This window comes from Accipiter gentilis, chromosome 15, assembly GCF_929443795.1.
Source record: "Accipiter gentilis chromosome 15, bAccGen1.1, whole genome shotgun sequence".
Lineage (NCBI taxonomy): Eukaryota > Metazoa > Chordata > Aves > Accipitriformes > Accipitridae > Astur > Astur gentilis.
Genome location: NC_064894.1, coordinates 249,315 through 264,335, shown reverse-complemented (window position 1 = coordinate 264,335; position 15,021 = coordinate 249,315). Strand labels below are relative to the sequence as shown.

The following is a 15,021-nucleotide window of genomic DNA, read 5'->3' as shown; positions in this document are numbered from 1 at the left end:
TCACAAGAACTATCAAAAATGTCCACTTCTTCTCTAGCCTAAATACGCAGATTAGGAATTAACTGCAGAAGTACATTCACAGATGAACTTCCCATTGGGAAATTGCAATAAAATGGAAAGTCATGCAATGGAGACCACCCAGGAATCAGCTGCAGCAATAGTGACAGTAACTAGCATTTCTAAAAATACTCACTTCATCTATATTTAAAGCAGTTTAAAAACAAATACTCAGTTTTTCTTAGAAGAGTTCAAAGTACTTGAGTTGTGTAATCAGTAAAATTAGTGGGTTTTTTTTATATTAGTCTTATAGCAGAATTTCTTTTAAACACGTCTTTGCACAGGCATTTCTGAGATAAGACTTGTGTATACTTTATTCTCACGTTTGCTGTTTAAAGAAGTGCTCGGACCTCTAGAAAAATTCTATACAATAATTAACCAAGTGTCATCTGATACAATTATCAGTTGTTCAATTTATTTCATGTCTGATTTTGAGCTACTGACATAGTAATTTCTCATTTTTCCTTCTGACTGAAAAAAGAATTTAAGATTTAGTCCCTCCCCCCCAGTCAGCTGATCTTTATCATCAGTAAGAATAGCAAAAACTTGTTAACATCACATATGAAATGTACATTCACTGGCTTAGGATATTGTAAAACTTTACTCAGGAGAACAGCCACTCTCCATATTTCACAGAGAAATGTATGCAAAAAAAAACCCAAACAAACACCCACCTATATAATTGGAAAGGTAGTAATCATATTTTTAGTGACTCAATCTATTTCTTTTTGGCTGCTCCATAAACTTGCATTAAACATTTTTAAAACATATCCTCTTCCTATCCTTCTACATTCCATATTTGTTGCAGCCTTTTTTGCTGTTAATCCAAACGGTACCCATAACTTAAGATAATACAGCTTAATTTACGTCTCAAAATAATTTGCAAAGTAAATTTGGTAACTTGCATGACTCCAGTTCGTTCTTGAATGCTTAACTGGACACTCAGTTGCTTTCAACAGCTATAAGACCTACTGATGTCATTGAGACTACTCACAACTGCAAGTCCTAAGAGGATCTGTATTTGGCATGCTATTGTCCTGGTTTCAGCTGGCATAGAGTTAATTTTCTTTCTAGTAGCTGGTATGGTGTGGTTTGGGTTCAGTATGAGAAGAATGTGGATAACACACTGATGTTTTCAGTTGTTGCCAAGTAGCATTTAGACCAAGTCAAAGATTTTTCACCTCCCCATGCCCAGCCAGCGAGAAGGCTGGAGCAGCACAAGAAGTTGGGAGGGGACACAGCCAGGGCAGCTGACCCAAACTGGCCAAAGGGGTATTGCATACCATGTGATGTCATGCCCAGTATAGAAACTGGGGGGAGTGGGGGTGGGGGGATCACTGCTTGGGAACTAACTGAGCATCGGTCGGCAAGTGGTGAGCAATTGCATTGTGCATCACTTGCTTTGTATATTCCAATCCTTTTATTATTATTGTCATTTTATTATCATTATTAGTTTCTTCCTTTCTGTACTATTAGACTGTTCTTATCTCAACCCACAAGTTTGACTTGTTTTTTCCCCAATTCTTTCCCCATCCCACTGGGTAGGGGGGAATGAGTGAGCAGCTGCATGGTGTTTAGTTGCTGGCTGGGGTTAAACCACAACAGCTATAAAATATATGTTATTTATAAACAAGGTGCAGCTTTTTGGATAACTGTAGAGTAGGTTTATAAAAGCATGCAATATGCTAGCCAGAATTTAACATCTAACCAAGGATCATTAGAAGTATGGGTTACAGACAATGGAGATAATGAAAAATCACCATGGTGAATACACATGGTACACCTATTCTCGCATTGTTTGTGATTTTTCCATCACACAGAATTTTTTAGGATGACATTGCAAAGTTTTCAAAAAGTTCCTCTCCCTTTTACTTCCAAATGAGCTTTTAGCAAGGGAGCTAAGCAAGAAAAGAATCACTTTGAAAAGCAAATGCAAGGCAGGCACTCTAAAGTGTAATGAAGAAATTGGGGGGGCAGAGGGCAGACCACCAAAACCCCCACATTTCTTTCAACATACAATGCTCGAGATTAGCAGAAAGGATGAGTTGGAGAAAGAAGAAGTCCAATTTTAAGAACTGCGCAAGTGTGTGGATTGTCCGGCTCATAATTCACAAACAAATTTCACCATGTCTAGTGCACACAGCCAACTCATGGGGGGTTACAAAACTGACCCAGCCTTGGGTTGCCTTGACGCCCTGTCTCTGGAGGGTTTCAGCTTCAGTTTCAAATTACAACCTTGTGTAGTCAAACAATCACAGACCAACAAAGGAAAAGATAAGGGGAAACTCCACTCAGATATACATAATCCATTTAGGCATATATCATAATCCACTCAGACACAGTCATACACACCATTCCACAAGTCAGGGGATAAAAACTCTAAGATTCAGGTTGGAAATGGGGGGAGTCACTTCTCTAACTATGCAGTTGGCTTGCGAAGGAAACCCCCTCCCTTGATTGGGATGCCGGTCAAGGTAACTTTCCTGGGATTGAGAGCCCTTACCTGGAGGGGTAAGTGAATATTGTTTATGCTTTAAGTTTGTAAATGCATTTGTGGTTGTCTGTGAATCGCTTGTGGTTGTAATAATGTACTACTCTTGCCTTAAAAAATAGCAATAGTGCATTCCTCCATTGTATCTGTAAAACCTACAATAGTGGCATGTTAAGTCTGTAAGCGAAGTTCAAATAAGTCGTTTGCTTGAACCTTGCAGTTAAGTCCTCTTCCGTCACAGCAAGGGCATGTACTCCACAGAGCTTTCAAATAGAAGAAATTTTAATTTGTCTAACAGAAGTGATTAAATGAGTTACCAGAACAATTAGACAAAGAGGCAAGCAAGAATAAGTGTATTATTTATATTCTACAGGAATTGCAAATTTAGCATAAATAGCAAAGTTTAAGTCATAAACAATTTGAAAGTTAGGATAAAAGTGGCATGCTCTTTAGAAGTGTTATAAAAATGTAACTGTCAGGATCTGACCATGTTTGTTCAAATGTGTCAGTGAGGCAGCAATGTTGCTTTTCAACAATCATGAATTTAAGAATCCACTTATTAAGCCCAAAGAATAACCGTTCTGTTCTAAAAGCAACTACATCACTTGAAAAAAATTTGTTTAGACAAAGCATATCTAAGATTTATGCTCCTTTACAGAATCCTGCAATGTTGTAGGCAAGATTCAATATATTCATTTCAAGGGAATTTTATGATTTACTGTACGTAGCAGTGGTAGGTAAATTATGTCTCTTCAACCACACCTAAAACTAGTAAGTGGTTGAAACTAGGATCTCGATAATGAACCTCTATTAATGCATAGACAGGAGAAATCCAAGTCCCACTATCACAGAAGGGATTCAGCCAGCATTACCAAGTTATACAAATCAAGTTTCCCCAGGAAACAATTGCACACACAAATCAGTCTCATTCCACAGTGAAACACTGGAAGGCTGAGAAACACACTAGGTACGTCTTCACCAGCAGGTTGGATGGCTCCCTGTGTCACTCGAGTCCTGCTCCATTGCTGGTCCACAGTAAACATCAGCTAGATCACTTAACTTCCAGGAACTTAACTAGTTTTCTCCATGAAAAAAGACAAAACACAGTTGACAATTTGTCATTAACTCCAGTGTAAACAAGCTCCAGACAGATACTACTACAGCTATCATATAGCAACTGTCCACGGGTCATAGAAGGCCATAAGAAAATAATGAGGAGAAAACTCAAATTTCTAACAAAGTGTCATCCTGAAATACAGACTTCTGTTTACTTACCAACCACATATGCCATTGCAGCTCTTTCTTATTGACTATAGTGTCAGTATAATTCTCAAATTACTGTTACCAGTGTGTTAATAAATTGTTGTCACGTGACAGTAAACGGGTACTATATTAACTGATGCATTTCCAGGTTATTGCATCTATCACACAACATAGAAATAAAATTGTACTTCCTGCTAATATATCCTATTCCAATAGTTTTTCTGAAATTTGGGAACATTTCGGAAGTTAAGCAAGCCTTCCACATGCTTCAAATCCTGCACATCTTGCTTTGTTAGTTTAACTATCATGAAACACCTACGTTGATTTGAAGATGGAAGTATTTCTATAAATCAAACCAAACAGGACCATGCAGAGAACGCAGCATTTGTTTACATTGCAAATTTAGTACTTAACAAAATCTTACACTTTGTAGTAGATGCAAGAAGCAGATAGAAGAAGTAGAAATACAAAATACTGAATACAGTCAAATTTCATTTAGCCTCCTGATATTATTTGTAATTACTTTATGCTAGCAATCTATGTAGTCTCTAAAAGAAACACATGTACTTCAATTAGTAGAGGAGATAAAATAGTGAAGGATGGATTTCAGAAAATAGCCAACAATGGGACCATTAAGGGGCCATGGCAAAAAGAAGGTCCACAAAGAAAAGTCCAATGAGTTTTCCTGTCTTGCAGCTAAACATTCCACATACAGGCTTGAGCCCTTCCTGACACACACACATAGTGAAAGTCACTTTCCTTGATTTTGCTTCTCCCATTCAAAATACCACCATTTTATTCAGTATACCTGTGCCTTAGACAATGACCTTACAATATAATACTACTCAAAAATGAAGACCAGCTGCTTCTCTGCAAAACTCTCACAGCAAACTTTCATCTGAGAGATTCAGAGGACAAAGTCACTGTAACCACGTTTTACCCTGCACTGCCAAAATCATTACCTTACTAACCTTGTATGTGCATATTATAAAAATCATTCATTTATGTTACAGTGAATTACTTTAAGTTAACACCGGGAACACAACACCTGAAATGAATTTCAAGTGACAAGACCATCATCAATCACACTTTCTCAACATTAATGCCACTACATAAAGCCTTCTGCTTCACTGCTTGAAAACGTAGGTGTTTTAGGAAGAAAATGTTTTGCAGGTGGTGCCATATATACTGATACTTTTCCCAAATTAGCAGGTTCTTTGAACATATAGCATAAATCAATCAAAATAGCATATTTGACTAATATTTAAAAGACAAATCATTACAAATATTAGTAAAGCTAGAAGCAACTTACTTGATCCATATTTCTAACAATATTGAACATTACATCCCAAATGGGGAAAGGAATAAACAAAAAAATACATAAAAATTAGAAAACAGCAAAACCCAACAATTTGATTTGTAGACTTGTTATCAGATTACACAAGATCATTCTGCAAAGTAAAAAAGCGTAGGCATTAAATTAAAACATGTGCTATCAAGATTGTACATATTAATATTGGAATTTTGATTTCTTATGGTACCAGTTCGTGTTATTTTCAGTTATTATTTTAATTTGCAGATGGTTAGATCCTACATGATGTTTTGACAAAGCATTGTCACAAAAGCAACTTTTTGCAATACAGTTATAATACAAAGACCAGCCAAGTTATTACTTCAATTGCTAGGCTCAAGATGGCGGAAAAAGGTGCTGGATTTAAATACAAGTATGACAAAGAGACTGAAAAACCGCCATTATAATATGAATGGAAAGTTCAGTTATGCTATCATCGATAATTACAACTCTTTGTAAAATAAACTCTTCAAACCCCCAGCAAAAGCACTTATGCTACACAGGAATATTTACACATTCTCAAGCATTTGCTTATAGTTTTAAAAAATGTAATGTTCAACAAGCACTAAAACTTTAGGACAAAACATTTTCTGACCTGTAACATTTGTTAAGATAGGAATGATGTAACAATTCAATCTAGTTGATGCAAACACCTCACACTAGTGGAGGCATCCCAGTCAGAGTCAGGTTTTTCAGTAGCTATTATCCCCTGCCTCTGGAATTTATCCAAGAGCCATTTCAGAGAAGGAGCCCAGGAAACACAGAAGATAAGATGATTGTGTGAGCTGGAAGCAGAGTGCTGAACCTCCTTTCCTCCAGTATCCAACCTCAGCAGATCTACAAGCCTAAAGACCAAAAATTAGAAGAGCAGCCAAGGTTAACCCACCACAGCCTAAGGGCCAAACTCCCACCCAGCTGCTCACTCACCCCCCCGCCCTCAAAGGGACAGGGGGGAAATAGGATGAGAAAGCTCATGGGTCGTGATAAAGGCAGGGAGATTGCTTACCCATTACCACTGCAGGCAAAACAAACTTGACTTGGGGAAAACTAATGTACTGTCAACTAAAACAGACTCAGGTAGTGAGAAACAGAGGCAAACATTAAAACGCCTTTCCTCCTCTCTTTCTTCCAAGCTGAACTTTACTCCTTCACTCCAGGCTCCTCCACCTCTCACCCCAAGCAGGACAGGGAGCGGAGGGCAGGGGTAACTATGGCCGGTGCATAAGAGCTCCTCTCCGCAACTTCTGCCCGCTCACATATTCCCCCTGCCCTGGCATAGGCTCTCTCCCATGGGCTGCAGTCCTGCAGGAAAAAAAACAACCTTGCTTCAGCATGGGCTCTCCACTGGCTGCGGTTCCTTCCGGAACTCTCCACCTGCTCCAGTGTGGGGTCCTCACGGCTGCCATGAAGACATGCTCCAGCGTCATGGAGCTGCTCCTCTCACCTCCGTGTTCCCTCTGCTGCTTTTCACTCCTTTTGGTTCCCTCCTCCTCTCTCTGTCAGCTGTTTTGCCCTTTCTTACAGACATTTTCCCCGAGGCAACCCCCCCCCACCCCGCTGCCTGCGGGGCTCAGCCGTGCCCGGCGGTGGGTGGGTTGGAGCCGGCTGGAACTGGCTGTGTCTGGCGTGGGGCTGCCCTGGACCCTCCTCACAGAGGCCATCTCTGCAGCCCCTCACCGCCAGCACCTGGGCACCTGCACCTGCCACGCAGGTTTAGTCAAGACTACTTGCATTGTTTTAATAATAAAAAAAGCATTTTACGTGCTCAACCTAAAACCAAAATATCTATATAAAGGATTTGCTGATCAATCACACGGGAAGAGTATTTGTATCGGACACTAATGGTACTTTGAGAAAAGCGCTCCAAAAAACCTAAACGCATCTTCAGAAATCACACCATTGCTGGGGATCAGACGTTACGAGGAAGCTCACAGGGACCGCTGCAACACTTACAGCAGGTGGGAGACGTTGTTCACCCCTGCACCCACTGCAGTTAACCACACAGGGCGGGAATCATGGAGGCATACTGCTGTCCACTGCAAACTCCTGTTCAAACAAGTCAGACAACTGCTAACGTAACAGTAAAGTCATTTTCTCAATTATGCGAGGACACTGCTGATAAAGGCAAGTCCTAGCCCATGCTTCTCGACAGCCTCTTCTGTCCTTTCCCCCTTTCCTTCCATTTCAGATTTCTCTGGAGCAATCCTGCTTTGTGCAGCACCGAGTATAATGCAGCTCTGATGCGGGTCTGCAGGTCTGAACTGCGACACTAAGCCGAATCATCTGATTTCAAGAAATCAAAAATTAAAACAACTATCCTGAAAAAGGAGATTCAATACAGCCAATAATTTCACAACCTAAGTTCACTATGTGGCTATAACCGAAATTACCAAAATGCAGCATAGCATTAGTTAGAAATGTTTGTGTATGACCATAAACACAGTGAAACCCTCATAAATAAAACATAATGCCCTTTTAAGTAATAAAAGTGTGCTTTAAGTTACAAAACAATTGTAGAGCTAACATCAAAACTTCCACAAACTACGGAAAATGTTTAGGCTTTCTACAGTTTAATCATCATGAATGGCACAAAGGAAATTATTTCCTATCGAATGGGTCAGAGAAAACAGAAAGAAAGTTCTTGCAGCATTGATTTTGCACATAGAATGAACTTCTTCAGTTGCGTTTGCAATTGTCGAGAAGGCTTGAATAGTATTAACACCCCCTATTATAGAGCCTCAAGGAATAGCCACATAGTCAAGATGTCAAACTCCTTTTTAAAAGATGAAACAAAACGTACGACTGCTTCGTGTGTTTGACTAGTAAGTGATTAAAGCATAACTCTGACTAAACTGAATTTGTGCCAGTGTCAACATAAAACTTTTTTTTAAAAGTCAGTGCTATGAATTATTTACTGTTCTCTCAAAGCTCAGTATCAACACATGAATTCACTCTCATTTATTCCTCCTTTACAACCCCAGCTAGAATCACCCTGTAACATGCAGGACAGAGTCAGCACAAGACTGCAATACAGTGAGCAAAGTAACAAGGCTAGGCGATCACCCAAATTATTCAATGCTTTGGAGACGTAGGAAGAGTAGCTCTAGCACAAGCACACTCTACCATAGAGCATAACAGCTTCAGAGCACCTTGGAAAAGACAGGGCAGGCCTTCATCATTAAACCATTCCTGTGTAGGGACAACTCCTTCCGAAAACCTGGGCATGCGACTGCTTGGAGTAGCACCAAACAACCTCAGAGAGGCAAAACATGCATTACAGTACACATAATCAGTAACAGCACACAAACAAACCACAACAGAAAACTATGCTGCTTTAACATTGAAGAATTGAGCCACTAATGAGAGCCACAAGAAAGATTCCTCAAAACTACGTACCTGAAAGACCATCTTTCCACTATCTATATTCAGAGTATTTTGTCCCTTAGAAGCTTGTAACAGACTGTCAAAGCCAGAAGTATTGGCCAAAGTCAAACTACCCCATAGAAGATACAAGTATTTAGCCTAATTTTATGAACCTGTGAAGATACAACCCCCTTCTTCAGAAATAGCATTCAAGCTATTCTAGCTACTTTGGATTATCACACACATTAAGATCTTTAATTCTCAAATTCTAATAAAACAAGGATTGCCCATTAGAAAGTGCTGAGAACAAAGCATAGCCAGATGCTGCAAAAACACTAAAACACACATAAATAATGCTTACAAAAGTGGCAATATTATCAAATACATTCATTAAGAGACAACGTAAATAACAAATCAGTGATGCTGTTTAAGGCTCTATTACTTCTTAATTAACTCTGCCCATGATGCACAACTGCGCAAAGTCATGAAGACCTCTATACTATCATACAGTGCCTGAAATTCAGCACTTTTCTCTTGATTTCTCCTTTGCAGCAGACACATACGAACATGCATGTGCTACAAAAGCATTACCAAGCACTACTAAACCAGCTGTACTTGCAGAACTTTCATAATATTTCAACATAATATTTCGTAATATTTCAACAACTACTTTTCACAAACAATACTGGAAGTGTGCTACTGTGTCAACTTCTATTGAAACATGCCTCTTCACTCTAGATAAGTCTGAGGAAAATAATTAAAGGTTATCCTCCTAATTTGTGTGCTGTGGAACAGCTACCGTTACCATCTTTAGATTTTAAAAAGTTTCCTTATGTACAATCCTTTCTTTAAAAGTGTATTCTTATAGTTTCACTGAAATGTAATTGATGATTATAGATTTTTTCCAGTGAAAACTATACTAATTATCCAGCTACCGAGTGTTGTACTCCAGTTATGCCTCTGGTATAACAGAATAACGTTAGATTGACCTCTGTGAAACATGCTGGATTTTTGGCCTTCATTTCCAAAAGACTCAATTTAATAATATTCCTAACACCTCTCAGCAGTGCACTATGCTGGCTAAAATTAGCTGAAACAGCTTATTAAATGTTGTTTCTCAAACTAAATTAGTAATCAAAACCCCACAACTTCAATCAGGACCTTTGGAACAGGACAGAAATCACTAATCTTCTTTTATTCCTTACTCTGAAAATATGAACTTTAATTAAAAAAAAGTATGTATTAATACTAAAAACTAATGCAAACCTGAAATACTGCAATAAGTTAAAACATAGCAGTTCTATAGAAGATAGTTGTCCAAGCTCATGAGAGTGTTAAAATTTCTAAACCATGATAACAGAGGATAACATCAAGAAGTACTTCTTTACTATAAAGCAGCTATTGGCTTGAACAAAGTAATCTGGGTTAAATGAATTATAAATAAAGATAGTGTGTGTTCATAAGAAAAAATGGCAGATTTTCCTCGAAATAAAAAGTCAGGTAGCCTACTCATTACAGTTCCTGCTGTTTTTCAGACTTCTCAGCTACTCACACAACAGGCAAATTCCAGAAGTCCATGAAGCTTCTCAAAGGTATTTTAAATGGATGCAGATAACCCACGTACTTAGCCACATTTCTATAGAATACATTCATTGTTTTAAATCCCACACAAGTGTTATCAGCTTTCAGCAAGAACATTATGCATCAACTGAAATAAGGATGTCTCTAGTTGCAGTTGTATTAAAGAGTTCTAATGGAAATGTTCACATTAGAGTATCATGATTTTCACCGCATATTAAATAATTCCACAGACTCCAGTTATATACAAAATTAACAAACTGGAAAATTAGCATACTGGCAGCTTCTTAAAGGAATGCATTTTTACTTCACACTGTTTGTTTACTAAACACTCATGGACAACCTTAATATTAATGTGACATAGCAATATAAGGCTTTGAAAACATTTTTAAAAAGAAATCCAAATTGCCTTCATGTTATTCGATGACATATTTTCTAGGGCTAAAATTCTATGCATGATACAGGAGCACCAACTTTTAAATCCTGTGAAGAGTCTAATATTGTAAAACTAGCAACTGACCACGGAATTGCTAACAGAAGAACATTCACATACAGCATTTATCATATGTGTCCTGACTAGATTTGATACCTCAAACATTCATACAATGAAGAGTTTATTTTTGCCTGACACATTCTGACTTACCCTTATTTCAGTTCTCACTAACAAAAGAAAAATGAAAAAAAAAAAAACACAAATCACTATTTTACTTGTTTCAACAAGAAAAGGTTGCAAAATGTTGTGGGAGAAAAGATTGATACAAAGAGAAAAAACAGTTCTGTGTATGGGGCTAACATTTTGAATGAAAAGTCATGCTACTCTTCATGTGAGAAACAATTTTAAAATTCTCTAGCAGAAATTTCTTTAAATGCACATCACATGCTAAATTCCATTTAAAATTAATGAACTCTCAGCCCATAATGAACTTTTTTTTTTAGTGCTGCCAGCACTTTTGATAGGGTTTCTGGTATTCTCCAGACGGAAGCAGATAAATTTAAAAATCCAAAAGGCTACTGTCCAAGCGTGCCACTAAACAATGCAAGAAAAGTTGTAAAAATCAGACTTTATCAGACTTACCGCCAGTGCTTTGGATAACTTTGTTCTATAGTTATTCAAAACAATTGCATCAATCTCCTTATGTGGCACATATGCAAAACCGTCTTTAATAAACACTCTTCTGGCTCTAAACAGATCCACAGCATCTACAAGTCCAACCTGAGAAAGAAGAAAAACCCACATTGCAGAATAGCAAAATAATGCAATAACAATGTTTACAACCCTAAGACTCAAGATGGACCAGTAAAGCATTAAGTCATTCTCTCAAAGATTTTGAAATTAAATGTTGGCATTGGAATAGCTGATCATTATTTTGGTGGGAAAATATTGTTTACTTACAGGAAGTCATGCAACTAGGCAAAACAAGCTACTTTAAAGTTTGTATCTATGATTATTAGCCCAATTATGTAGCTTTGCATCACTTACTGATTTGTTATTTGACAATGGACTTCTGTTGCCTTTCTGTTTCAGACATCTTGAAGTATTTGATTCATGTAAGCTATTTATAAAAGCTCTTGGAACCCAACCAACTTCACTCCAAAGAAGAATCAGTGAGCTGCATTAGGTACTTCTTGCCTCTCCCCTCGCTCTCTTGCAAAAAGAATTTCAGACTAACACAATCAGACCAAACCTAGTTTCAGCAACAGATGTTCGAGAGTGTCTCCACCCTGAATGGTCTGTCAGCCAGGCAAGTTAAGCCATTTGTCTGGTAAACATTAAAACTTAAGATCGTTTTTGTGGCAAAAGACAAGGGATGACAGAAGAGGACAGAAGACATTAATAGCCATTTAAAGCTTCCTTCATTCTCCCAGACCCTCCCTCTACCCTTATACGGACATGAAGAACTCTCACTAGTCTCAGTTAATGTAGATACTTTGATTAGCAGTGATCAATAGTATTACGCAAACTTAAAATCAGTAACTCCAAGTTTAACTGAAAGAGAATGAATGCAAATCTGTGGAATTTAGCAATTTCTACTTACCTTATAGAACATTTGTTCTTTTACTTTAGTCATTCCAGGGGTTGATGTACACAGCTCATTTGCCAATTCATTTTTCAGGTCTTCGCTAATCTAAAATTAAGAGCTTATTTTAAAACTGCTGACATACTTTAGAATAAGGCTTTTTTTTCATTAACATGAGCTAAAAGATTACTTAATCTGTAAATATATCATCACTTTAGTTGACAAGGGAGATAGAATTACATACTCAGCAAGTGATCACTAATAATTAATTAAGCAGAAACCAGCAAAACACTAGTGGTCAACAGTGTTAAATAACCTTCCTTCTGAAGCAGTAATGCAGATTTTAGAATATAGTAATTTTAAACATTAACACAAGAACAATAAAACACAATTTTTAAAAGTCAACCTCTTCAAAATGAAACTTGTGACAATCCCTGCTCATACCTAGATTTACTGTATGCATTAAAACAAAGCATGATGACTTAATGGCAATTACTAAGGACTTAAACAACTTTGTCAGATGTTTAACAAAAACATCACTTGCAGCTGATTTTTAAATCCAAACTTCAAAAAAATGACATATCATCTTACATACATGGATTATCTCTCTCTCCTTTTTTTTGAGGAGCAAGAAAAATGGTATACTTCTTGGTCTCTAAATGTTAGTGCTTTTCCAGTTCTTGGAGCAGGTAAGTTAAGCAGTAGTGCTCAAATTTAACAACTTGAAGTATTTAAGCCAAAATTTCTAGCTTGAAAAATCATGGACAATGTTACATTTCCTAATGTAAAAACTTAAATACTGCATATACATAAATACATACATTATACTTTTTGACTATTTAATAACACACCAAACGCAGCAGAAAGCCAAACTTAAAATTAGCGTATTGTAATGATTTTACTAGTCAATAAATCATTTGGGGTTTTTATTCAACAGAAAACAATTAACAACAGAACTTGAAATCAAATTGTTCTGTTTCAAATCATGATTAAGCTCAGGCTTTAAAACCTGAAAACAAGTAATAAATAAAAAAAATTTAAATCATAAATAATCCACTCTGATAAAACAGATCATACATGCTGGTAATCCAGCAATGATACCTAGTAACTTAAATACATGCAACAACAGTCTTAAATATTTGCACAGTATGTTCTTGATAAAGTATAACGGAAGTAGTCCCTGACTGAAAGGGATTAAATGTTAAGGAACACAGAATACCCTCCCAAAACATATATGGACACCGATGTCACCACAGTATAACACATTGTGTGACACTGCTCCACATAACCTGGATGTGTGCTCCAATGCCCACGGAGAGGTGATACAGGGCTGCAGTCAAGATAGCTTTTAGAGACCAGTCAGGAACCAAGCCAAGGCTATCCCATGCAGTAGATACCCAGACTCCACAAACGCAAGACATAAAAGACTTCCTTCCTCTCCATGGAAAGGCACGTATGTGCACAAGCAGTTCAGTTTCTTCTCCGAATGGGGCAGAATATCTAATTTGCTGACTAACACTTCTACGCAGTTAAATGGGCATTTAAACAAAACTTTTTTCCTTCCTCTCAGTTGAAAAACTGAGAAAATGAACCAAAACAAACACTTTTATTGGAAGTCATAGGAAGGACCCTTTAATTTCAAACTTGGAGGAACAGCTCAGCAAATCCCTTCTATGAAAGTGATTTGACAGATGCATATGAAATGGCCAAGGCAGTGATGTCTAGAAGGTTTAAGGTTACCCCGTCCGCATCTTGATGTAACCTGTAGTACTCTCTCAGGAAAATCAGCTTTAAAAACTAATAATAAAGCTGCCAGCAAGGCAGAAGAATGTAACTTTGAAGACAGAGGAAATACACAGTAGCATTATATTTCTGCATGTGAAAATCTAATGCACAGGTGAAAACAGCCTGTAAGGAAACCATTTTTTCTTTAACAAAGTAGCTGTATCAAAACAATTAAATGTGTTTGTACAAATGATATGAGAAACCACTTTCTATAAAGTACTCTCTCTAACAATCTTGTTCTTGTTAGTCTTTGAAAGATTCCTGCTTTCCAAACGTGACACCCTGGAACTATATACAAATTTCACAGTGCTACCAAAACCCTAGTACTCCTTCCAGATGATACATTTCTAGTTTAAGTAAGTATATATCTAAGTCACCACATCAGCCTGCAAGCTTGCCTTTCACCTAGCGTAGGCCAAAGTTCTAATTTTAACTCCAGAATAGTGACTTCCATTTTTCAAATATAACAGTTTTATGCATTCTCAGTTGAAATTGCTTAAGAGACCCCAGTCCACCATGTCATTCCAAACCCTCGGTGAAACTGTCTTCAAATAAAAACAGTACAACATATTGCACAGCTATTGTGGTTACAATTGCATTATTTGTTTTAGGATATCTCCCTAAAAAAAACACCAAACCAAGCCAAGGATAGGGTTTTTTTACTGAAAGCTATTAAAGCAGTCCAGTCACTGTTTTAAAGACAGGCTTGCTATTGAGGGGAGAATGAGAATAGGGAAAGGCAAGGATTCCTTGTTTATTTGTTTTTAAAAAAACAATTAGCTCATTTTCATCAGCAAAACCATTTTATTCAGTATTACATTTAATTTCAAGGAGATTTTATCTTTTAATATACACATAAAATAATTATACTGACTCCAAACTTCACAAGCTGTCTAGATCCTTCTTTATTAATAATTTGACCATATCAAGCTTGTACAAGTATAAACTCACAGTGATTTTAGATTTTCATGTATCTCACTAGCAAAAAATTTAACACTGTTGGGGTAAAAGTGATCCTGGTGAAACCTCCAGAAAAATAGGTTAATGGTCCATGACTAAAGATTTGGATAAGACTGTGGACAGTATTACTGAAAATACAGTTTCATCAGAAATTG

At 37.3% G+C, this 15,021-nt stretch overlaps 1 protein-coding gene across 3 annotated transcripts in view; it reads right to left on the bottom strand.

Moving 5' to 3' along the window:
• The window catches only part of PRIM2 (DNA primase subunit 2), a 136,696-nt gene that overhangs the window by 94,579 nt on the left and 27,096 nt on the right, over positions 1 to 15,021 (bottom strand). For all 3 annotated transcript variants that reach the window (XM_049818289.1, XM_049818288.1, XM_049818290.1), the window contains 2 exons: positions 12,140 to 12,229; positions 11,179 to 11,316 (listed from right to left, as the gene is read on the bottom strand). In XM_049818289.1, coding sequence (XP_049674246.1) covers positions 11,179 to 11,316; positions 12,140 to 12,229 — 228 coding nt within the window. The remainder of the gene's footprint in view (positions 1 to 11,178; positions 11,317 to 12,139; positions 12,230 to 15,021) is intronic.